The sequence below is a fragment of the Hypanus sabinus genome, chromosome 5 (assembly GCF_030144855.1).
Source record: "Hypanus sabinus isolate sHypSab1 chromosome 5, sHypSab1.hap1, whole genome shotgun sequence".
Classification (NCBI taxonomy): domain Eukaryota; kingdom Metazoa; phylum Chordata; class Chondrichthyes; order Myliobatiformes; family Dasyatidae; genus Hypanus; species Hypanus sabinus.
In genome coordinates, this window is record NC_082710.1 from 177,696,435 (window position 1) to 177,722,693 (window position 26,259).

Consider the following 26,259-nt stretch of genomic DNA (forward strand, 5'->3'; position numbering starts at 1 on the left):
GTGAGGGGGTTGGGTGGGAGGTGAGAGTGAGTAGGGGAGAGAGGGAAAGGGGAGGTGATGGAGAGTATGGGAGGTGAGGGGGAGTGCCGGAGGTGAGAGGTGAGGGTGAGTGTGGGAGGTGAGGGAGGAGTGTGCTAGGTGAAGGTGGAGTCTGGGAGGAGAGGGGTGGAGTGTCGAGATGAGGGGGAGTGGGGGAGTTGAGGGGGTGTATGGAGGTGAAGGGTGTGTGTGGAAGGTGCGGAGGAGTGTGGTAGTTGAGGGTGAGTGTGGGAGGTGAGGGGCGAGTGTCGAGGTGAGGGGTGAGTGTGGGAGGTGAGAGGGAGTGTGGGATGTGAGGGGGAGTGTGGGTGTTGAGGGTATGTAGTAGAGAGAGGGAAAGGGGAGGTAAGGGAGAGTGTCGGAGGTGAGGTGGGAGTATAGGAGGGGGAGTGGGAGTATAGAAGGGGGAGTGGGAGGTGAGGGCAGAGTGCCAGAGGTGAGAGGGGAGTATGCTAGGTGAGGGGGGAGTATGGGGGGTGAGGGGGAGAGTGAAAGGTGAGGGAGGAGGTGAGGAGGAGCATGGGAGGAGAGGGGAGGTGAGGTAGATTTGGGCAGTGTCGAGGTGAGGGGTGAGTGTGGGAGGTGAGGGGGAGTTTGGGAGGTAGGGAGGAGTGTGGCAGGAGAGGGGGTGTGGGAGGTGAGGGGGAGTGTGCAATGTGAGGGTGACTTTGGGAGGTGAGCGGGGATTGTGCGAGTAGTGAGGGAGAGGGGAGGGAAGGGTGAGTTTGGGAGGTGAGGGGGAATGTGGGAGGTAAGGGAGGAGTGGGGGATGTGAGGGAGGACTGGGGTGGGAGGCGGAGTATGGGAGGGGGCAATGTGGGAGATGAGGGGGAGCGGGGAGGTGAGGAGGAGTGTTGGGGTTGACGGGTGAGTTGGGGAGGTGAAGGTGGAGTGCCGGAGGTGAGGGAGGAGTGTGCTAGGTGAAGAAGGGTATGGGAGGTGACGGGCAGAGTGTTGAGATGAGGGGGAGTGGGGTGTTGAGGAGGAGTGTGGGATGTGCGGGGCAGTATGGGAGGTGAGGGGAGAGTGTCGAGTTGAGGGGAGAGTTTGGCAGGAGAGGGGGAGTGTGGGAGGTGAGGGGGAGTGTGGGATGGGAGGGGGAGAGGGGAGTTAAGGGGTGAGTGTGGGAGTTAAGTGGTGAGTGTGGGAGGTGAGGGTTGAGTGGGGGAGGTGAGGGGTAATGTGGGAGGTGAGCGGGGATTGTGCAAGGCTGGGGGAGAGGGGAGGTAAGGGGGAGTGAGGGCAGTGAGGGGTGAGTGAGGGAGTTGAGGGGTAAGTGTGGGAGGTGAGGGGTGGGTTTGGGAGCTGAGGGAGGGGTGTGGTATTTGAGGGTGAGTAGAGAGGTGAGGTGGAGCGGGGAGGTGAGGTGGAGTGTGGGGGTTGAGGGGTGAGTTGGGGAGGTGAGGGGGAGTGTGGGAGGTGAGGGGTGTGTGAGGAAGGTGAGGGGGGAGTGTCGAGGTGAGGGAGAGTGTTGGAGGTGAGGGAGGAGTGTGCTAGGTGAAGGGGGAGTATGGGAGGTGAGGGTTGGAGTGTCGAGATGAGGGGGAGTTGAGGGGGTGTTTGGAGGTGAGGGGGAGTGTGGGAGGTGAGGGGAAATTTGGGAAGTGAGGGGGAGTGTGGCAGGAGAGGGGCAGAGGGGAGGAAAGGAAGAGTGAGGGAGTTGAAGGGTGAATGTGGGAGATGAGTGGTGGGTGTGGCTGAGGGAGGGGTGTGGTATTTGAGGGTGTGTGGGAGGTGAGGGGCAGTGTGGTATGTGATGAAGTGTGTGCGAGGTGAGGGGGTGCCGGAGGTGAGGGTGGAGTGGTGGGAGATGAGGTGGAAATGGGGGGGTGAGGGGGAGTGGGGGAATTGAGGAGTAGGGTGGGGTTTGAGGAGTGATTTGGGGAGGAGAGGGTGAGTGTATGAGATGAGCGTTGAGTGGAGGAGGTGAATGGGGAGTGGGGGATGTGAGGGGGAGTGAGGAAAGTGAGGGGAGTGTGGTAGGTGGAGTGCTGGATGTGTGGGAGTGTGCGGGTGGTGAGGGAGAGTCGGGAATTTGAGCGGGAGTGCCGGAGGTGAGGCTGGAGTGGGTGGAGATGAGGTGGGAATGGGGGAGGTGAGGGGGAGTGTGGGAGGTGCAGTCGGAGTGCCGGAGGAGAGGGAGAGTGCTGGAGATGAGGGAGAGTGCTGGAGGTGAGGGAGGAGTGTGCTAGCTGAAGGGGGATTATGGGAGGTGAGAGGTGGAGTGTCGAGATGAGGGGGAGTGGAGGGGGGTGTGTGGAAGGTGAGAGGGGAGTGTAGGAGGAGTGTGGTAGTTCAGGGTGAGTGTGGGAGGTGAGGGGGTGTGTCGAGGTGAGGGAGAGTGTGGGAGGTGAGGGCAGAGTGCCAGAGGTGAGGGGGAGTGCCGGAGGTGGGGGAAGTGCCTGAGTTGAGGGAGGTGAGAGGGGAACATCCTAGCTGAGAGGGGCGTATGGGAGGTGAGGGGTGGAGTGTTGAAATGAGAGGCAGTGTGGAGGTGAGTGGTGTGTGTGGGAGGTGTGCGGCGAGTATGGGGTGAGGGAAGGGTATGTGAGGGGAACAGTGGGAAGTGGGATTTGAGGGGTGAGTGGTTAAGGTGAGAGGGAGTTGGGGATGTGAGGGGGAGTGTGGGAGGTGAGGGGCAGTGTGGGTAGTGGGGTAATGTGGGAGGTGAGGGGGAGTGTGGCATGTGAGGGGGAGTTTGGGAGGTGAGAGGGAGTGTGGGATGTGAGGGGGAGTGTGGCAGGTGAGGGAGGGGAGGTAAGTGGGAGTGAGGGAGATGAGGGGTGAGTGGGGGAGGTATGAGGGAGTGTGGGAGGTGAGGGGTGAGCAGGTAAGTTATAGGGAGCGTGGGACGTGAGGGGGAGTGTGGGAGTTGAGGGGGAGGAGGGGAGAGAGGGAAAGTGGAGGTGAGGGAGAGTGTGGAATGTGAGGGGGTGCACTGGAGGAGAAGGAGGTGTGCCGGAGGTGAGTGGGGAGTATGGGAGGTGAGGGGTTGTGTCGAGTTGAGGAAGAGTGTGGTAGTTGAGGTTCAGTGTGGGTGGTGAGGGGTTAATGTGAGTTGTGAGGGGGAGTGTGGGAGGTGAGGGCGAGTGCGACAGCTGAGGGAGGAGTGGAGGAGGTGAGGGGGCATAGGGAAGAGAGGGAAAGTGGAGGTGAGGGTGAGTGCCGGAGGTGAGGGAGGAGTGTGCTAGGTGAACGGGAAGCATGGGAGATGAGGGGTGGAGTGTCGAGCTGAGGGGGAGTGGGGGAGTTGAGGGGTGAGTGTGGGATGTGAGGGGGTGTGTGGCAGGTGAGGATGAGTGTGGCAGGTGAGGGAGGAGTGGGGAAGGTGAGGGGGAGTGTGGGATGTTAGGGGGAGTGTGGGAGATGAGGGGGAGTAGGGGAGAGAGGGAAAGGGGAGGAGAGGGTGAGTGCCGGAAGTGAGGGAGGTGTGTGCTAGGTGAGGGCAGAGTATGAGAAGTGAGGGGTGGAGTATGAGAGGTGAGAGGTGTGGCTGAGTGGGGGTGTTGAGGGGTGACTGTGGGAGGTGAGGGAGTGTGGGGGATGTGAGCAGGAGCTTGGGAGGTGAGGGGGAGTGCCGGAGGTGAGGGAGGATGGCCGGAGTTGAGGGAGTAGTGTGCTAGGTGAAGGGTGAGTATGGGAGGAGAGGGGTGGAGTGTCGAGCTGGGGGTGCAGTGGGGGAGTTAATGGGATGTGTGGAGGTGATGAGTGAGTGTCGGAGGTGAGAGGTGAGTGTGGGAGATGAGGGAGGGGTGTGGGAGTTGAGGGAGGGGTGCGAGGTTGAGGGGGTGTGTGGGGTGAGGGGGTAGGGGAGGTCTGGAAGGGAGTGTGGGAGTAGAGGGGGAGAGGGGTAAGTGAGGGTCGAGTGGGGGAGATGAGGGTGGAGTAGGGGAGGTGAAGGGGGAGTATGGGAGATGAGGGGGAGTGGGGGAGTGTCAAGATGAGGGGGGAGGGGGGAGTTGAGTGGGTGTGTGCAGGTGCAGGGTGAGTGTGGGACATGAGGGGGGAGTGTGGGCAGTGAATGGAAGCTTTGGAGGTGAGGTGGAGCGGGGAGGGGAGGGGGAGAGTGGGGGTTGGGGGGTGAGTTGCAGAGGTGAGGGGTGAGCGGGAATTGTGGGAAGGGAGGGGGAGAGGGGACGTTCAGGGGAATGAGGGAGGTGAGGGGTGAGTGTGGCAGTTGAGGGTGAGTGTGGGAGGTGAAGGGGAGTGCGGGATGTGATGGGGAGTGTGGGAGGTGCGGGGAAGTGTCAGAGGTGAATGGGAGCAGTGTAGGTGAGGGGGAGTGTGGGGGTTGAGGGGTGAGTTGGGGTGGGGGAGTGTAGGAGGTGAGGTCGGAGTGCCGGACATGAGGGAGGAGTGAGGGAGGTGAGGGAGGAGTGAAGGATGTGAGAGGGGAGTGTGCTAAGTGAGGGGGGAGTATGGGAGTTGAGGGGTGGAGTGTCGAGGTAAGGGGGAGTGGGGGATTTGAGGAAGTGTGTGGAGGTGAGGGAGGAGTGTGGGAGGTAAGGGAGGAGTGTGGGAAGTGAGGTAGGGGTGTGGGAGGTGAGGGGGTGTGTGGAGGTGAGGGGGAAATGTGAGAGTTGAGGGGGAATGTGGGTGAGGATAAGCAGGTGAGGTTAAGGGGAGTGTGGGGGTGAGGGGTGGGTGTTGGCGGTGAGTGGGAGTGTGGGGGTGGGTGTTGGCGGTGAGTGGGAGTGTGGGGTGTGATAGCGGAGTATGCAAGGTGAGGGGGGAATATGGGAGGTGTGGGGGGAGTGTTGGAGGTGAAGTGGAGTGTAAGGGATGAATGGTGAGTGGGGGAGGTGAGGAGGGAGTGTGGGATGTGAGGGGGAGTGTGGAAGGAAAGGGGAGTGTGGGAGGTGAGCGGGGAGTGGCTGAGTTGAGGTAGGAGTGCGGGATCTGAGGGGAGGCGGAGGTGAGGGGGAGTTGCGGACGTGAGGTTGGAGTGTGGGATGGGGAGTGGGGGAAGTGAGGGAGTGTGGGAGGTGTGGGAGCATGGGAGGTGAGGCGGTGTGGGGAGGTGAGGTGGTCAGGGGGTGTGGCATAGTTGAGGGGGATGTGTGTGAGGTGAGGAGAGAGTGGGGATGTGAGAGGGAGTGAGGGATGTGAGGGGGAGTGGGGGAGCTGAGTTGGGGAGGTGAGGGGTGAGTGGAGAGATGAGGGGAGAGCAGTGAGATATAACAATTACAGCACGGAAACAGGCCATCTCAGCCATTCTAGTCCGTGCCAACGCTTAAACTCACCTAGTCCCACTGGTCCACACTCAGCACATAACCCTCCATTCCTTTCCTGTCCATATACCTGTCCAATTTTACTTTAAATGACAATACCGAACCTGCCTCTACCACTTCTACTGGAAGCTCATTCCACAAGGCTACCACTCTGAGTAAAGAAATACCCCCTCGTGTTACCCTTAAACTTTTGCCCCCTAACTCTCAAATCATGCCCTCTTGTTTGAATCTCCCCTACTCTCAATGGAAAAAGCCTATCCACGTCAACTCTATCTATCCCCCTCATAATTTTAAATACCTCTATCAAGTCCCCCCTCAACATTCTATGCTCCAAAGAATAAAGACCTAACTTGTTCAACCTTTCCCTGTAACTTAGGTGCTGAAACCCAGGTAACATTCTAGTAAATCTTCTCTGTACTCTCTCTATTTTGTTCTCTCTAAATTATCTTTCATATAATTTTGTGACCAGAACTGTACACAATACTCCAAATCTGGCCTTACCAATGCCTTGTACAATTTTAACATTACATCCCAACTCGTATACTCAATGCTCTGATTTATAAAGGCCAGCATACCAAAAGCTTTCTTCACCACCCTATCCACATGAGATTCCACCTTCAGGGAACTATACACCATTATTCCTAGATCACTCTGTTCGACTGCATTCTTCAATGCCCTACCATTTACCATGTATGTCCTACTTGGATTATTCCTACCAAAATGTAGCACCTCACACTTATCAGCATTAAACTCCATCTGCCATCATTCAGCCCATTCTTCTTACTGGCCTAAATCTCTCTACAAGCTTTGAAAACCTATTTCATTATCCACAACGCACCTACCTTAGTATCATCTGCATACTTTCTAATCCAATTTACCACCCCATCATCCAGATCATTAAAGTATATGACAAACAACATTGGACCCAGTACAGGTCCCTGAGGTACACCACTAGTCACTGGCCTCCAACCTGACAAACAGTTATCCACCACTACTCTCTGGCATCTCCCATCCAGCCACTGTTGAATCCATTTTACTACTTCAATATTAATATCTAATGACTGAACCTTCCTAACTAACCTTACGTGCGGAACCTTGTCAAAGGCCTTACTGAAGTCCATATAGACAACATCCATTGCTTTACCCTCGTCAACTTTCCTCGTAACCTCTTCAAAAAATTCAATGATTTGTCAAACATGAACTTCCACGCACAAATCCATGCTGACTGTTCCTAATCAGACCCTGTCTATCCAGATAATTAAATATACCATCTCTAAGAATACTTTCCATTAATTTACCCACCACTGACGTCAAACTGACAGGCCTATAATTGCTAGTTTTACTCTTGGAACCCTTTTTAAACAATGGAACCGCATGAGCAAAACGCCAATCCTCCAGCGCCAGCCCCGTTTCTAATGACATTTGAAATATTTCTGTCAGAGCCTCTGCTACCATGGAGCACTCAAACTTTTAACCTTTCCTTTCAACCTAACAGGAACATAAAGATTCTGTACCCTCAAAATTTCACCTTTAAATGACCTCCATTTCTCCATTACATCCTTCCCATAAAACAAATTGTCCCAATTATTTATGGTTTTATATTGCAATACTTCCTCACTATTCTTGGTGGCGCGGCTATAACGAAACCCAATTTCCCTTGGGGTCAATAAAGTATGTCTGTCTGTCTGTCTGTAAGTCCTTTCGCATCTCCTCAAAGTTAGCCTTTCTCCAATCAAAAATCTCAACCCCGGGTCCAGTCCTATCCTTCTCCATAATTATATTGAAACTAATGGTATTGTGATCACTGGACCTGAAGTGCTCCTCAACACATACGTCCATCACCTGACCTATCTCATTCCCTAACAGGAGATCCAACACTGCCCCTTCTCTCGTCAGTACCTCTATGTATTGCTGCAAAGAACTATCCTGCAGACATTTTACAAACTCCAAACCATCCATCCCTTTTACAGATTGGGCTTCCCAGTCTATGTGTGGAAAATTAAAATCTCCCACAATCACAACCTTGAGCTTACTGCAAATATCTGCTATCTCCTTACAAATTTGCTCCTCCAATTCTCGCTCCCCATTAGGTTGTCTATAATACACCCCTATAAGTGTTATTACACCTTTCCCATTCCTCAATTCCATCCAAATAGTCTCCCTAGACAAGCCCTCTAATCTATCCTGCCGAAGCACCGTTGTAATATTTTCTCAGACAAGCAATGCTACACCTCCTCCTCTTGGCCCTCCAATTCTATCACACCTGAAGCAACGAAATCCAGGAATATTTAGTTGCCAATCACACCCCTCCTGCAACCATGTTTCACTAATAGTTACAACATCATATTTCCAGGTATCAATCCATGCTCTAAGCTCATCTACCTTTCTTACAATGCTCCTAGCATTAAAATAAATGCATTTAAGAAACTCTCCACCTCTTCCTCTCTGCTCATCCCTAACGATGTGATCAACTTTATAATCTCTTTCTTCCTTTTCCCCTACATCTTCGGTCTGAGCACTCCCCTTCTCTATCACCTCCCTATCCTCCCTCACACACTGTCTACTAGCTTTCTCTATTTGTGAACTAACCTCCTCTCCCCTGGTCTCTTCAAATTGATTCCCACCCCCAACCATTCTAGTTTAAAGTCTCCCCAGTAGCCTTAGCAAACCTATGATGATTTGATGAGGGGGAAGTGGGGGAGGTGAGAGGTGTGTGGTAGTTGAGGGTGAGTGTGGGAGGAGAGGGGGAGTGGGGGAAGTGAGGGTGGAGTTGGGGAGGTGAGTTGGAGTGTGGGAGGTGAGGGAAGAGTGCAGGAGGTGAGGGGGAGGGGGAGTTGAGTGGAGTAGGGGAGGTGAGGGTGTGTGTGGGAGGTGAGGGTGTGAGAGGTATTATTCGGACCTTCAGGACTGTCGGACTGCAGAACACGGGTGCAGACACAGGGTGAGTGTGGGCTGGGATCAGCAACTTCTGACCCTGTAATATTCCAGCCTGTGTCAGAGTGGTGATTGATCTTCGGTGCAGAAATACAAACCCAGTTCTGGGAATTTGCCAGCATGTTCTCGAGGTTGGTGTGAAGCACCCAAAGCACAAGGGCTTGGAAAATTCCACTCAGAGCATTTCATTCACACGATGAGGATTAGTTCACACAACAAACAATGGGTGGAGGAAATCAGTGAGCAGCATCTCTGGGGTGGGGGGCGGGCTCGTGGTGAAGTGAAATGTTGACAATTTTGGTCAAAATCCTGCATCAGTCTTTATGAAGGCTTTAAACCGAAAACATCCAGTCTTAATGCAGCTTTACGCCAAATATGAAAGACCTTTGCTCACCAACCATCACTCCCACCGACAGATTATGTTTAACCCACTGTTCCCAGAGAAGACTGTTCACTCCAAATCTGAAGTCTCTTGTATTTGATCAAGATTATTTTAAGGAGCCTTGGTTGTAAAATACAGGGAATTCGTTTATTATTCTTAATATACAAATCTCTAAACAGAGCAATGTCATGAAAGACTTAAATAATTCATCCTCACAGAAGAAAATGTTTTTATTAAATAAAACGGCTATTTCTTGTAGCTTCTGAATATTTCAATATTGAACTCTTACCAGATTCTACGATGGATTTCTGAAGTTCCAGCTCTGAAAAGACAGACCAGTGGTATATTAGAACAACAACAAATTTTCAGGACAATGATTTTGCTTCAGATGCTGGAGATCTGAAAGAATGGGGAACACTCAGGGGGTCAGGCAGCTGTGGAGACGATAAATGACAACACAAAGACCATTCCCAACAGTTGCTGTAGGAAAACATGAACACAGTGATCACGGTTTGAAGTGGTTACACTCAGTGTTGAATTTGAAATGCTGTGAGCTACCAGCTGTATATGGTGCTCACAGTGTGACCTCTTCTGCATTCGTGAGACCCGATGTAGGTTGGGGGACTGTCTTGTTGGCACCATCACTCCACCTGCATCAGGCAGGATTTCCCAGTGGCCAACCATTTTAATGCCAATCCCCATTCCCATTCCGACATGTTGAGCCTCCTCTCCTGGCACAATGAGGCCACTCTTGTGTTGGAGAAGCAACACCTGATATTAGTTTCCAACCTGATGGCATGAATATCAATTTCTCCCCCACCCAACTTCTCCCTTTTTCCATTTCCCATTCTGACCCCCTCCTTAACCCCTCTCTTCTCCTAACCTGCCTATCACCTCCCTCTGATGCCCTCCCTCCACTATTTTTCTATTCCCCATTCTGACTCCCCTCTGACCCCTTCTAGATAGATAGGTACTTTATTGATGCCAAATGAAGTTACAGATATTAGAATAAAAAATGTAACTTCAAACAGTCTAACAGGAGGGGTCATCACTTCCCCTCTAGAGATTGACTCATTATCGAGCCTAATCGCTGAGGGTAAGAATGACTTCATCTAGTGATTTTTAGACAAGCGCAGTTGTCTTAGTTTATTACTAAAAATGATCCTCTGTTCAGTCTAGGTGACATGCAGAAGGTGAGAAACATAGCCCATATTTTCCGTCGGGTCCTTTGTTCTACAACAGCCTCCAGTGTGTACAGTTTGACTCCTTTTACAGAGCCAGCCTGTCTAATCGGTTTATTGAGCCTGTTGGCATCTCCAGTGTTGATGCCATTGCCCCAGCACACCACCGCATTGAAGACTGTATCGGTGACAACAGACTGGTAGAACATGAGAAAGAGAGGCCTGCAGACTCCAAAGGACCTCAGTCTCCTCAGAAAGTAGAGGAAACTCTGATCCTCCTTGTACACAGCTTCAGTGTTGGTGCTCCATTCAAGGCTGTCATCCAGGTGTACCCCCAGGTACTTGTTGGTCCTCACCTCATTCACATTCTCACCATCAATAGTAACAGGGAGCAGTGCAGGATGTCTTCCTAAAGTCCATCACCATCTCCTTTGCCTTCCTGATGTTGAGCTGAAGGTGATTCAGCTTGCACCATTTGATAAATTCCAAGACCTGAAGGCAGATGAGCAGGTTAGGCCATTCAGCCCATCGAGTCTGCTCCACTATCCAGGACTGCTGATCTCTGATCCCACCCAACCCCATGCACCTGACACTCCCCATATCCTTTGATGCCCTGACCGATCAGGAAACGTTCAACTTCTGCCCGAAATAAACTCACTGACTTGGCCTCCACCACAGTCTGTGGCTGAGCATGCCAACTTGTATTGAACGGTGCTTTTCCTCAGCAATGAGGGCTGTATGGTATCCTTACAGTGCTTCTCTCCGAACATGCCTATTACCTCCCTCTGATGCTTTCCCTCTTCTCTTTTTCCATTCCCCATTCTGACTTCCCTCCTACCACTTCTGCTCCACTGCCTACCAGGTCCCTTCTCCTTCTCTCTCTCCCCTGATCCATTCTCCTCTCCAATAAAGATTCCTTCTGCTTCAAAACTTTACTTTTCAAATCTATCATCCCCCATCTTCACAATTCAATTCTCTTCCTCATCCACCACTCTTTTCCTTCAGCTGCCTTCACCTACCAGCCTCTGGATTGTACTCCATCCCCTCCACCCATGTTCTCGCTGGCTTCTTCACCCTTCCTTTCCAATCAAGGGTCTTGGTCTGAGACGTTGACTGTTTATTTCTTTCCACAGATGCTGAGTTTCACCAGCACTTTTTGTGCTTCACTGCTTAAAAGATGAAGCTCTGTCCTTCAGCCCCTGATCAGCCTCTTTAGACCATTGTAGGGCAAAGTGAGTGGAGAGCTCACGGTTCGGATACGTGAAGAAAATGCATATTTTAAAATTTGGTTTGAGCTATTAAACAAAGTTATCGTATAAACTGCGTCCAGTCTCACCACTGCAGAGGAGCCTAAACATCGGGAACCAAGTTACCGGAAGCAGGTGAATCAGTGACCAGTTGATCCTCCGGGCACGTCACCATGCAGACACAGGAGATGCAACATCGGGCAGTTTCCTTCCTTACTTCCCATCTCTATGGCTACAAATATTCTTTCCAGAGACAACATTCACTGCTGGAATGTCAGACCTTGCTGGGAAATGTGGATTTTACATGATATCTCCAGAAAATGCTCTGGCTTTTCATCGAAATTTTAGCGGGAAACTGGGAGATATTCCAGTGGATTTCTAGGCCAGTACCTCAGAATATTGCAGAAACGTACCTTTTATGCGTCTGTTTTGTTTCACATTCCAATAAATCACAGTGGAGTTAGCAGCAATTACAACACAAATGGTGACGACCAGTGGCAGGACCCATTCAGGAACAGCAGGGAAGAGATCGTCTGTAGAATAAAGATCAGTGAATCAGACAATGAAAAAATCTGCAATGCACCCCAGCGGGATTAGTTCGGTAAACATAGAAACATAGAAAATAGGTGCAGGAGTAGGCCTTTCGGCCCTTCGAGCCTGCACCGCCATTCAGTATGATCATGGCTGATCATCCAACTCAGAACCCTGTACCTGCTTTCTCTCCATACCCTCTGATCCCTTTTGCCACAAGGGCCATATCTAACTTCCTCTTAAATATAGCCAATGAACCGGCCTCAACTGTTTCCTGTGGCAGAGAATTCCACAGCTTCACCACTCTCTGTGTGAAGAAGTTTTTCCTCATCTCGGTCCTAAAAGGCTTCCCCTTTATCCTTAAACTGTGACCACTCGTTCTGGACTTCCCCATTATCGGAAACAATCATCCTGCATCTAGCCTGTCCAATCCCTTTAGAATTGTATACGTTTCAATAAGATTCCCCCTCAATCTTCTAAATTCCAGTGAGTATAAGCCTAGTCGATCCAGTCTTTCTTCATATGAAAGTCCTGCCATCCCAGGAATCAATCTGGTGAACCTTCTTCGTACTCCATGAGGTGGAAAGTCCACAACTGCCCGAGCAGCCTCCTCCTGTCACGTCAATAGGTGTTTACTGGAAGAACCAGAAATGGCTGCAATGGACTGTTATAATGGAGGCTCTGAGACTTCATCACTCTCACTGATGTCTAATTGCAGAGATATACAGCCCAGAAACATGTCCATCAGCCCAACTGGTCCATGATGAACAACATGCCCCATCCAAACTAGTCCCTTTTGCCAGGGTTTAGCCCAGATCCTTCTAAACCTTCCTTGTCCATGTGCCCGACAGATTGTCCATTCAAAGTTTTAATGTTCCATGCACAAGTCCATGTAAGCACCAGCTCAAAAAACACACACACGCAGCAACATCACAGGCTATATAGTCACAGAGGTAGCACTCACAATGAAAACATAAATTATACATAATTTTTACAGGAAATAACACAATCAGAATGAAAAAATAAACAAAGTCTGTTGTAGTGCAAAGTGATCAAGGTTGTCACAGTGTTGTACTGAGGTAGTGATTAGAGTTTTGTGAGTTAGTTCATGAACTGAACAGTTTCTATTCCTGAACCTGGTTGTGTGGGGACTTCAGGCTTCTGTAGCTTCTGCCTAATGGTCACTGCAAGGAGATGTCATGGCTGAATGGTGAAACTCTTTAATAATGGAATTGCCTTCTAGAGGCAGCATCTCCTGTAAATACTACCAATGGTGGGGAGGGATTTGCCCCTGATGTATTGGGCTGAGTCCACTTCTCTCTGCAGCTTCTTACATTCCCGGGCATTCAGATTGCCAGAGCAGATCATGATACGACCAGCCAGAATGCTGAGTATTGTTACAATTGTTATTATTGTACTTGTCTCAACCAGCTCCCCTGGCAGCTTATTCCACATAGCAACTTCAGTGGAAAAAAGGTTGCTGCTCATGTTACTGCTAAATTCCCCCCCCCCACCCCACCTTAAAACTATGCCTCTACAGCAGAAGATAGTGGAGAGTTTGTGGAGGCAAATGCTGGAAAGACCTCGGACAAAGTTAGGAATCCAAAGGTTGAGCATGGTGTGACCTGTGTTCTGAGCCACAAATATGTCAATGCAAGAAGTGTCATAGGAAAGGTGAATAATAGTGCTGAAGGTCAGGTAGCTGGTTTACGAACAGAGGCAATGTGCAATGAGGAGAGGCTGCTGATAGGACAAAATTGCAGTCAACAGGATGAGTTGTAATGTAAAAGGTGGATAAAATCAACAAGGGTGAACACAGGACTGACATAGTATACGGAATAAGGTAGATGAACTTGCAGCACAGTTACAGATTGTCAGGTAGGATGTTGGAGCCATCACTGAATCATGGCTGAAAGATTATAGCTGGGATCATAATGTCTGAGGATACACATTGTATTGAAAGGACAGGCAGGAAAGCAGCATTGCTCTGTTGGTAGAAACTGATATCATTATTCGACAGAGGTGAAGTAGGGTTGGAAGCTGTTGAATCATTGTGGACAGAGCTAAGGAACTGCAAGGGTAAAAAGACCCTGAGAGGAGTTGTATACAGACCCCCAGACAATAGTAAGGATATGGCCTACAAATTACTATGGAAGAAAGAAAATGCATACCACAAGGGCAATATTACAATAGTCATGGGGGACTTCAGTATGCAGGTAGATTGAGAAAATCAGGCTGGTGCGGGATTCCTGCAGGGGGAATTTCTAGAATGCCTCAACAGCTTGTTGAGCTCAAAAGAGAATCAGATATTTCAGATTGGGTGTTGTGCAATGAACCAGAATTGATTAGAGAGCTTAATGTAAAAGAACCCTTGGGGGTGATCACTGAAATTTGAGAAGGAAAAACTCAAGTCAGATGTATCTGTATTTCAGTGGAGTAAAGGGAATTACAGGGGAATGAAAGAGGAGTTGGCCAGAATTGATTGGAAAAGAACACTGGCAGGGATGACAGCAGTCAGCAAAGCCTGGAATTTCCGGAAGCAATTCAGAAGCACGGGATATATACATCCCAAAGAGGAAGAGGTTTTCTAAAGGAACGATGACACAATCGTGGCTAACATGATAAGTCAAAGCCAAAGAGAGCATATAATAGAGCAAAAGTTAGTGGGAAATTAAAGTATTGAAAAGCTTTTAAAAACCAACAGAAGGCAACTAAAAAGGTCACTAAGGGAAAGATGGAATACAAAAGCAAGAGAGCCAATAATATTAAAGTGGATATCAAAAGTTTCTTCAGATACATAAAGTGTAAAAGAGAGGTAAGAATGGATATCGGACTACTCAAAAATGATGCCAGAGAGATAGTAATGGGGGACAACAGAACGGCGGAGGAACTGAAGAAGTATTTTGCATCCGTCTTCACTGTGGAAGACAGTAGCAGTATGGTGGAAGTTCCAAGTGTCAGGGGTCATGATGTTGGTGAAGTTACCATAACAGGAGGGAAAGTTCATGGGAAGCTGAAAAGACTGAAGGCAGATAAGTCACTGGACCAGATAGTGTATACCCTGGAGATCTGAAAGAGGTGGCTGAAGAGATCATGGAGGCATTAATAATGATATTTCAAGAATCACCAGATTCTACAATGGATACAAAAGACTAGAAAATTGCAAATGTTACTCCACCCTTAAGAAGGGAGGGAGGCAGAAGAAAGGAAACTACAGGCCAGTTAGTCTGACTGCAGTGGTTGGGAAGATGTTGGTTGATTTTTAAGGATGAGGTCTCAGGGTACTTTGAGGCAAATAATATAATAGGCTGTAATCAGCATGGTTTTCTCAAGGGAAAATCTTTCCTGAGGAATCTGTTGGAATTCTTTGAATAAACAACAAGCTGTAAAGACAAAGGAGAATCGGTTGGTGTTGTGTCCTTGGATTTTCAGAAGGCCTTTGACAAGGTGCCACACATGAGGCTGCTTAACAAGCTACGAGCCCAGGAAAGATTCTAATATGGATAAGGGAGTGGCTGATTGGCAGGAGGCAAAGAGTGGGAATAAAGGGGGGCTTTTCTGGTGATCTGCTGGTGACTGGTGGTGTTCCACAGAGGTCTGTGTTGGGATTGATTCTCTGTACGTTATATGTCAATGATTTTGATGATGGAGTTGATGGCTCTGTTGCAAAGTTTGCAGATGATATGAAGATAGGTGGAGGGGCGGGTAGTTTTGAGGAAGTAGAGAGGCTACAGTACGACTGACAGGTTAGGAGAATGGGCAAAGAAATGGCAGATGGAGTACATTGCCGGGTAGTGTATGGTCATTCATTTTGGTAGAAGAAATGAAAGGGTTGACTATTTTCTAAATGGAGAGATAACACAAAATCAACACTGAGGCACAATGGGACCAGCGAGTCCTTGTGCAGGATTCCTGGAAGTTTAAATTGAAGGTTGAGTCTGTGGTGAGGAAGGCAAATGCAATGCACTTACTTCAAAAGGACAAGAATATAAAAGCAAGGATATAATGTTTAGACTTTATAAAGCAGTGGTCAGGCCTCATTTGGAGTATTGTTGGAGTAGTGTTTGACGGTTCAGTGCCTGTATTCACTGGTATTCAGAAGAATGAGGGGTGACCTCAATGAAACCAATTGAATGGTGAAAGGTTTGATAGAGTGGATATGGAGAGGATGCTTCCTATGGTGGGAGAGTGTAAGACCAGAGGACACAGCCTCAGAATAGAGAGGCATCCTTTTAGAACAGTGATGAGGAGGAATTTCCTTTGCTAGTGAGTGGTGAATCTGTGGAATTCTTTGCCACAGCCAGTTGTGGAGGGCAAGTCTTTATGTATATTTAAAGCAGAAATTGATGGATTGTTGATTGGTCAGGGCACGGGGAGAAGGCAGAAGATTGGGACTGAGAGGGAAATTGGATCAGCCATGATAAAATGGTGAAGCAGACTCATTGGGCCAAATGGCCTAATTCTGCTCCGATATCTTATGGTCTAATGGTTTCTCTAACCCGGGGGAAAAGACTGTGAATTCATCCTCTCTATGTTCATCATGATTTTACACATCTCTACAAGATCACTGGTTCCTGGTGTTATAACCAGGGCAGTTGGTGGAGATAAGCTCCCACAACCTACTTAATATTCCCAATGGAGTGCATCTCAAATAGCCCCTGACAATCAAGTCCACCTCCTGCCCTTCCAGTGTGGCTCAGCTACTAAGCATGGTGGAACCGTTTCTACTGACAGGAGAAGGGCCAGAAGCAGGTACTGGCATCTGAAAACAAGTCACTCTGAACAGATGGGGCTCGTCAGCTGTGGTTAGCAGATCATCTAGCAGACGGAAAATCCTAACCTCAATCCTCTGCTGTCTTGTGACTGTTCCCAGTCATGGGGATGGCTTTGGGAGTAAACCCTGAGGAAAGACCCAGAGTTGGCATCCTACAACACCACTGATGCCAAACTGTATTGGTTTCTGCTGTTCCTTTTGATAAGTCGGCTGTTTGGAGAGAGGGAGAGATATGGCCGGAGTTGGGGACGTTGTAAGCGGTTTGCGAGGAAGCGGAACCAAGGCGAACGGGCAGGAGTCCGTGCCAGGGGAAAAGTAAGCCCCAGCCAGCTGGCTCTCCTGTCCATTCTGCTCTCCAATGTCTGTTTGCTGAGGGAATCGGGCCTGCAGTCCTTGGAGTCGCCTGATGCAAGTAGCCGAAGGTGGGACCTTCATAAGCGGTGTGCGAGGAAGCGGAAACAAGGCGAGTGGGCAGGGATCCATACCAGGAAAAAAGCAGGCCCTCGCCGGCCGGCTCTCCCGTCCATTCTGCTCTCCAATAGACATTAAATTGGACTACATCTGTGGCAACGAAATACTCAGCGGGAGTACAGAAACAGACGGAATCCCGGACTCCGCCATTCGGCTGTTTATTTATGTAACAGATTTTCCCCCAAGCCATCGGACTACCAACCTACTGCCCTCTGCTGTGCCTATTGTCTTGTTTTTTATTTATTGTAATGCCTGCACTGTTCTGTGCACTTTATGCAGTCCTGGTTATGTCTGTAGTCTAGTGTAGTTTCTCTGTTGGTTTATGTAGTTTAGTGTAGTTTTTGTATTGTTCATGTAGCACCATGGTCCTGAAAAACATTGTCTCGTTTTTACTGTGTACTGTACCAGCAGTTATGGTCGAAATGACAATAAAAAGTGACTTGACTTGCCCTGACTTGTGTACCAGTTTATATGATATGTAAACAGCTCAGATGCAATATCCATGTTTGACCCCAACCAATGGAAGGGGCTCATAAGATCAGTTCTCAGTCTCATACGCTCCAAGGAATAAAGTCCGAGACTGTGCAACCTCTCCCCATTACTCAGTCCCTCTCGTCCCAGCAAGATCCTTGTAAATATTTCTGAACTCTTTCCAGTAGCAGGGTGACTAAAACAGAACAGGCCAGTGTGCTAAAAGCTCCCTTTATCAACCTGTGTGGCTGTGACTCCACTTTCTGGGAACCATGTACTTGGACTCCAAGGTCCATCTATCCCCCAACATTCCACTGCGCCCTGTTGTTCACTGTGTACCACCGCCCTTGATCTGACAATAGCTAGCACTTATCAGAATTAAGTTCATTCTGATGTACATCAGCCCACTTATTCAGCAGATACATATCCTTCAGTAATTTTCGATAAACTTTTTCTCTGTCCACCATACCCCAGTTACAGCTGGACAACAAAGATTTTGCTTCCTGAATATTTTTGGGTGTATCTTACGGATTTTGAGTTGCTGATCATGAAATCCACCATGAAATTTCCCTATCATGTACATTTTCTTAAAATCATCTGTATTTGTTATTTCAATTCATAAATCATCAGAATAACTGATGCCAAGATTAATGAAGGCATTTTTGATGGTCCACAAATAAAACAGATCATCAATGTCAGGCAATTTGAAGAACTTTTAGTGGGACTGGAGAAAGTCACATGGTAGGCAACCAAGGATGTTGTTAAACATTTTCTGGCAACTACAGAGCACCAAACGACATGCAGCTCATTGACAACATGAGTCAAGCATACAAAACCATGAAGAGCAACATGTCACTAAAGATTCGTTTTCTGATTCCCATTTAGAATGCTTCCCTGTAAATCTTGGTGCTGTCAGTGATGAGTATGGTGAAAGGTTTCACCAGGATATTGCGGTCATGGAGAAAGAGTATCAGGGCAACTGGATTCTGTCAATGCTAGTGATAATTCTTAGACACTTAAGTGAGAAGCTTCAGACACTGAATATAAATGAAAGTTATCAACAAAAAAAATTAGCATAGTTTAACTTTTGCTAAGAGTCAGCACCGTCATTATTGTCAATAAAAGTTAATTTCCTGATTCTCCAAATTCCTGTACAATGCAAGTCTAAAATTATATTTGTGTTCAGCATTATGTGGTCTATCATACACAATCAAATATCTGATGAAGCAACACTTTCATAACAATTTGCTGTCCAGTGTTATTTTCATGTCATCTGCAAACTTACTTCTTGTTAATTCTCATGAAATAGCACTAATAGGCTGAGCACTGTATCGTAGGAAAGGTGGATGACAGACCACACAACAAGCCGAGGGATTTAAAGCAACAAATTTGTAAAGAGATTGCAGACTGCTGCAAGAAACACACGGTAGTAGTATTTGGTGATTTGAACTTTCAACATATTGACTGGGATCCCATACTCTCACAGGGCTAGGTGGGATAGGGTTTGTCAAATTTGTTCAGAAAAGTTTCCTTCATCAGTATGTCGGAGTCCCAATGAGAGAGTGTGTGATACTGGATCTGCTATTAGGGAATGAGACAGAGCAGGTGATAGAAGCTTGTGTAGGAGAGCAGTTTACATCCAGTGTCCACTGTGTCATTAGTTTCAAAGTGAATATGTAAAAATATAGATCCGTTCCAAGGGTTGAGATTCTAAATTGGAGAAAAGCCAATTTCATGTCATCAGAAATGATCTGGCAAGTGTGGATTGGGACAGGCTGTTTTCTGGCAAAGGTGTACTTTGAAAGTGGAGACTTTCAAAACCAAATTTTGAGAGTAATAAAAGGTAAAGGTAACAGGTGTATGGAGCCTCAGTTTTCAAGAGATATTGAGGCCCTGGTTAAGAGAGAAAAGGAGCTGCATAGCAGGTATAGGAAGGAAAAAACATATGAGGTGCTTATGAAGGACAAAATGCAAGAAAACACTTACAAAATAAATCAGGAAGGCTAAAGGAAAGCATGAAGTTGCTCGAGTAGACAACGTGAAGGAGGTTTCTACAGATACGTTGTGTAAAATGACTGCTTGGCACAAAATTGGTCCTCTGAAAGATCAGAATGTTAGGTAATCCAAGTGTGTTGTCAAATGTAACATTCTGGTAATCCAGAATGTTAGGTAATCCAACTGTCCGAAAGTGGCCTGGTTGAGGGAAGTGCCTGGTGTGAGAAGTCCTAGTCTTTGGCTCGAGAATCTTTGGCGAGGAGGCTGAGGGAGGAGACTACCGTAAGTCAGGCACAATGGGAGAGGGTGAAGAAATGACCGCTAAGCTGATTCCGTGTGCTACGTGTATGATGTGGGAGGTCAGGGACACTGATGGTGCCCCTGGCTGCTACAGCTGTGGAAAGTGTGTCCAGATTCAGCTTCTGAAGGAGCATGTTGCAGCACTGAAGAAAGAACTGGATGATCTCAGCTTCATCCGCAAAAACGAGTTTTCTGGACAGGACCTACAGTGAGGTTGTTACACCGAGGATACTGGAAGAGAGAAAGGGGATGACGATGAGGAAGGAAAGGATGCTTAAAGTACAGGAGACCCCAGGGGATGTACATCTCGTAAACAGATTCACCCTTTTGGAAGCTGTCAGAACAGAAGATACTGTCAGTCTGAGAGGTGGACAGGTCTGCGAGCCGAAAATTGGTGCAGAAGCAGAGCCGAGGAGTCAGACATCAGGAACAGCCGTGGTAGTAGTGAGAGGTACGGAAAGAGGTTTCTGAGGCAACAGGCGAGATTTACGGATGGTATGTTCCCTCCCTGGTGCTAGGATCCAGGACATCACGGACCGATTGCAGGGAATCCTCAAGGGTGAAGGTGAACATCCGGAGGTGGTAGTGCATGTCAGCACAAATGACATCGGGAAGAAGAGGAAGGACATTCTGCAGCGGGACTTCAGAGAACTCGGAAGAAGGCAGAAAAGCAGGACTTCCAGGATGGTTATCTCTGGTTTGCTTCCAGTTCCTCGTGCTGGAGAGGGCAGGAACAGGGAGATAATGGATCTGAATGTGTGGCTGAGGAACTGGTGCAGGAAGCAAGGATTTACATTCTTGGACCACTGGGATCTGTTTTGGGGTAGGGATGAATTGTACAAAAGGGACTGGTTGCACCTTAATAGGTGGAGGACCAGCATTCTGGCAGACAGGTTTGCCACTGCAACACGGATGTGTTTAAACTAAGTAGTGGGGGGGAGGGGATGAACAGGAAATATAAGGATGGAGTTAAAGGGAAAGTGAAAATAAGAAAAGTTTAAAAGGACAACAGAATCAATGGAGTAGAAAGCTCAAGAAGAGATCATACAGTATGGCCAAGTGAAATAGGAATTGATATGAAAGGAGGGGGGAGTAACAAATTAAAAGTATTATATATGAATGCACGAAGTATAAGGAATAAAGTAGATGAGCTTGAGGGTCAGCTGGAAATTGGCAAGTACAATGTTGTGGAAATAACTGAGACATGGCTTCAAGCGGACAGGGCCTGGGAAATGAATATTCAAGGATATACATCTTATCGAAAGGACAGACTGACTGGCAGAGGGGGTTGGGTGGCTCTGTTGGTGAGGAATGATATTCAGTCCCTTGTGAGGGGGGACATAGAACCTGGGGATGTAGAGTCAGTATGGATAGAACTGAGAAATTCTAAGGGGAGAAAGACGCTAATGGGAGTTACCTACTGGCCTCCAAACAGCAGCCTGGATGTCGGGTGTAAGTTGAATGAAGAGTTAAAATTGGCATGTCGCAAAAGTAATGATACAGTTGTCATGGGGGATTTCAACATGCAGGTAGACTGGGAGAATCAGAATGGTACTGGACCCCAAGAAAGGGAGTTTGTGGAGTGCCTCCGAGATGGATTCTTAGAACAGCTTGTACTGGAGCCTACCAGGGAGAAGGCAATTCTAGATTTAGTGTTGTGCAATGAACTGGATTTGATCAGGGACCTCGAGGTAAAGGAACCATTAGGAGGTAGTGACCATAATATGATATGTTTTAACCTACAATTTGAGAAGGAGAAGGGAAAATCGGATGTGTCAGTATTACAGTTGAACAAAGGGAACTATGGAGCTATGAGGGAGGAGCTGGCCAAAGTTCAATGGAACAATACCCTAGCAGGGAAGACAGTGGAACAACAATGGCAGGTATTTCTGGGAATAATGCAGCAGGTGCAGGATCGGTTCATTCCAAAGAGGAAGAAAGATCCTAAGGGGAGTAAAGAGCGGCCATGGCTGACGAGAGAAGTAAAGGGCAGTATAAAAATAAAAGAGAAGAAGTATAACATAGCAAAGATGAGCGGGAAGCCGGAGGACTGGGAGCTTTTAAAGAGCAACAGAAGATAACAACAAAGGCAATATGCCAAGGAAAAATGAGGTACGAAGGTAAACTAACCAAGAATATAAAGGAGGATAGTAAAAGCTTCTTTAGGTATGTGAATAGCAAAAAAATAGTTAAGACCAAAATTGGACCAGTGAAGACAGAAACAGGTGAATTTATTATGGGGAGCAAGGAAATGGCAGACGAGTTGAACAAGTACTTTGGAGATGTCTTTACTAGGGAAGACACAAACAATCTCCCAGATGTAATAGAGACCAAAGAAACTAGGGTAATGGATAAACTGAAGGAAATTTATATTAGGCAAGACACGGTGTTGGATAGACTGTTGTGTCTGAAGGCTGATGTCCCCGGGACCTGATGGTCTGCATTCCAGGGTACTTAAAGAGGTGGCTCTAGAAATGGTGGATGCATTGGTAATCATTTCCCAATGTTCTATAGATTCAGGAACAGTTCCTGCTGATTGGAGGGTAGCTAATGTTGTCCCACTTTTCAAGAAAGGAGGGAGAGAGAAAACAGGGAATTATAGACCGGTTAGCCTGATGTCAGTAGTGGGAAAGATGCTGGAGTCAATTATAAAAGAGGAAATTACAACACATTTGGATAGCAGTAGAAGGATCAGTCCGAGTCAGCATGGATTTATGAAGGGAAAATCATGCTTGACTAATCTTCTGGAGTTTTTTTGAGGATGTAGCTATGAAAATGGACAAGGGAGAGCCAGTGGATGTAGTGTACCTGGACTTCCAGAAAGCTTTTGATAAAGTCCCAAATAGGAGATTAGTGGGCAAAATTAGGACATATGGTATTGGGGGCAGAGTACTGACATGGATTGAAAATTGGCTGGCTGACAGGAAACAAAGAGTAGCGATTAACGGGTCCCTTTCGGAATGGCAGGCAGTGACCAGTGGGGTACTGCAAGGTTCGGTGCTGGGACCGCGGCTGTTTACAATATACATTAATGATTTAGATGAAGGGATTAAAAGTAACATTAGCATATTTGCTGATGACACAAAGCTGGGTGGCAGTGTGAAATGTCAGGAAGATGTTATGAGAACGCAGGGTGACTTGGACAGGTTGGGTGAGTGGGCAAATGTATGGCAGATGCAGTTTAATGTGGATAAATGTGAGGTTATCCACTTTGGTGGCAAGAACAGGAAGGCAGATTACTATCTAAATGGAGTCAAGTTAGGAAAAGGGGAAGCACAACGAGATCTAGGTGTTCTTGTACATCAGTCAATGAAAGCAGGTACAGCAGGCAGTGAAGAAAGCTAATGGCATGCTGGCCTTTATAACAAGAGGAATTGAGTATAGGAGTAAAGAGGTCCATCTGCAGCTGTACAGGGCCCTGGTGAGACCCCACCTGGAGTATTGTGTGCAGTTTTGGTCTCCAAATTTGCGGAAGGACATTCTTGCTATTGAGGGAGTGCAGCGTAGATTCACAAGGTTAACTCCCGGAATGGCGGGACTGTCATATGTTGAAAGATTGGAGCGACTGGGCTTGTATACGCTGGAATTTAGAAGGATGAGAGGGGATCTGATTGAGATATATAAGATTATTAAGGTATTGGACATGCTGGAGGCAGGAAGCATGTTCCCGCTGATGGGTGAGTCCAGAACTGGAGGCCACAGTTTAAGAATAAGGGGTAGGCCATTTAGAATTGAGATGTGGAAAAACTTTTTCACCCAGAGAGTGGTGGATATGTGGAATGCTCTGCCCCAGAAGGCAGTGGAGGCCAAGTCCCTGGATGCATTCCAGAGAGAGTTAGATAGAGCTCTTATTGATAGCGGGGTCAAGGGGTATGGGGAGAGGGCAGGAACGGGGTAGTGATTGTGTATGATCAGCCATGATCACAGTGAATGGCAGTGCTGGCTAGAAGGGCTGAATGGCCTACTCCTGCACCTATTGTCTATATTGTGGAAACAAAACACATGGGGGAAATTTAAATTAATTCTTTGCATCTGTATTTACTCAGGAGGGGAATGCAGAGTCTTTAGAAGTGAGGCACAGCAGCATCAACTTCATGGACCATGTGCAGATTACAGAGGAGGAGGTGTTTGCTACCCTGACGCTAATCAGGGTGGATAAATTCCTAATACATCCTCCCGTATATTTTAAATAATCTCTAGATTACTTATAATACACAATACAATGTAAATGTTATGTAAAATAGTTGTTATACTGCATTGTTTAGGGAATAATGACAAGAAAAAAAGTTTGTACATCATTGAACAACAAGTGCTGGAAGAGCACTTCCGGGTTTTCTCGATTCGCAGTTGGTTGAATTCGCGGATGCGGAATTCACGGATAAGGAGGGCCGACTGTAATTAGTTTACAGAAATCTGTTTTTGGTGACCTGTGTGCAGTCGAGGTGTTTCGATGGACTGTGGTAAAAATACACCTGCATCCGGGACCAGCTGCTGGTGTCAGTATCCTGGTAAAAACTACAACATGAAGATAAAAGAACACTCCAAGCAACTCTGCTAAAAGGTTATTGAAAAGCTCAAGTCAGGAGATGGATACAAGAAAATTTCCAAGTCACTTAATAACCCTTGGAGTCCAGTTAAGTCAATAATCATGAAATGGAAAGAATATGGCACAGCTGTAAATCAGCCGTCCTCGATGTTGCAAAAACAAAGGAGCTGGTTTTGGTCTGCAGGAGGATTGGAACCAGGCTAGCTCCTATTGACATCAATGGATCTGGGATTGGGGGCAAACAACTTTAAGTTCCTCCGCATACACATCTCCGAGGATCTCACGTGGTCTGTACATTCCGGCTGTGTGGTGATGAAAGCACAACAGCAGATTTTTTACCTCAGACAGTTGAAGTTTGGAATGGGCCCCCAACTCCTAAGAACTTTCTACAGGGGCACAATTGAGAACATCCTGACTGGCTGCATCACTGCCTGGTATGGGAACTGTCATTCCCTCAATCGCAGGACTCTACAGAGAGTGGTGCGGACAGCCCAGCACATCTGTAGATGTGAACTTTCCACTATTCAGGATATTTACAAAGACAGATCTGTAAAAAGAGTCTGAAGGACCTTTGGGGACCTGAATCACCCCAACCACAAGCTGTTCCAGCTGCTACCATCCAGGAAACAGTACCGCAGCATAAAAACCAGGACCAACAGTCCCCAGGACAGCCTCTCCCACCTGACTATCAGACGGATTAGTTCATGCTGATACAATTGTATTTCTATGTTATATTGACTGTCCTGTTGTATATACTATTTATTAAAAATTGCTGTAAATTGCACATTGCTCATTCAGTCGGAGAAGTAACGTAAAGATTTTTAGTCCTCATGTATATGAAGGATGCAAGTAATAAAGTCAATTAAATTCAATTCAGTTCAAAACCTCAATAACCGTGCAAGAAGAGGACACGTGAAGGAAGCCACCAAGACACCTATGCCAACTCTGGAGGAGTTACAAGCTTCAGTGGCTGAGATGGGACAGACTGTGCATACAACAACTGTTGCCTGGGTGCCTTACCAGTCGTAGCTTTAGGGGAGAGTGGCAAATTGAAAGCCACTGTTGAAAAAAACTCACATGAAATCTCGTCTAGAGTTTGCCGGAAGGCATATGAGGGACCTGAAATCAGCTGGAAGAAAGTTCTATGGTCTGATGAAACCAAAATTGAGCTTTTTGGCCATCAGACTAAACACACCATCCCGACCGTGAGGCATGGTGGTGGCTGCATCACGCTGTGGGGATGCTTCATTGCAGTGGGCACAGGAAGGCTTGTGAAGGTTGAGGGTAAAATGAATACAGAAAAATACAAGGAAATCCTGGAAGAGAATCTGCTGCAGTCTGCAAGAGAACTGTGACTTGGGAGATTTGTTTTCCACCAAGACAATGACCCCAAGCATAAAGTCAAAGCTACTCTGGAATAGCTTAAAAACAAACAACGTTAATGTCCTCAAGTGGCCAAGTCAGAGTCCAGACCGTAATTGAGAATTTGGGGCTGGATTTGAAAATGGCTGTTCAGTCATAATCAGCATGCATTCTGACAGAGCTTGAGGAGTTTTGAAGGGGGAGAGTAATTGTGCAATCAGTTGTTTTGTATTCGTTGAAATAAATTTAGACCAATTTGTAGAAATTTGTCTTCACTTTACATGAAAGAGTCTTTGTTGTTGATCAGTGTCAAAAAAGCCAAATTAAATCCACTGAGATTCAATGTCGTAAAACAATAAAACATGAAAACTTCGGTGGGGGGGGGGGAATACTTTTTATAGACTCTGTATTTGGATAGAGATAGACCGATGAAGGATAGAATGGCTTCATGCGTGGTCAGGCATGTCTAACCAATCTTATTGAGTTGTTCAAGAAAAATTGATGACATACTTTAGTAAGGTATTTGACAAGGGCCCACATGGGAGGCTGGTCAGGAAGGTTCAGTCGCTCTGCATTCAGGATGAGGTAGTAAATTGGATTAGACATTGCCTTTATGGGAGAAGCCAGAGAGTGGTAGTAGAGTGTTGTCTCTCTGACTGGAGGCCTGTGACTAGTGGTGTGCTACTGGATCAGTGCTGGGTCCTCTGCTGTTTGCAATCTACAGTATAGCAATGATCTAGATGATAATGTGATTAATTGGATCAGCAAATTTGCGGATAACACCCTGATTGGGAG

General features: G+C 47.3%; 1 protein-coding gene across 6 annotated transcripts in view; it reads right to left on the minus strand.

The window, feature by feature from the left end:
• LOC132394669 (butyrophilin subfamily 1 member A1-like) overlaps positions 1 to 26,259 on the minus strand; it is a 398,499-nt gene that overhangs the window by 319,993 nt on the left and 52,247 nt on the right. For 5 of the 6 annotated variants that reach the window (XM_059971035.1, XM_059971038.1, XM_059971037.1 and 2 more), the window contains 2 exons: positions 11,428 to 11,547; positions 8,876 to 8,908 (listed from right to left, as the gene is read on the minus strand). In XM_059971035.1, coding sequence (XP_059827018.1) covers positions 8,876 to 8,908; positions 11,428 to 11,547 — 153 coding nt within the window. The remainder of the gene's footprint in view (positions 1 to 8,875; positions 8,909 to 11,427; positions 11,548 to 26,259) is intronic. The other variant, XM_059971036.1, reaches the window with a different exon arrangement.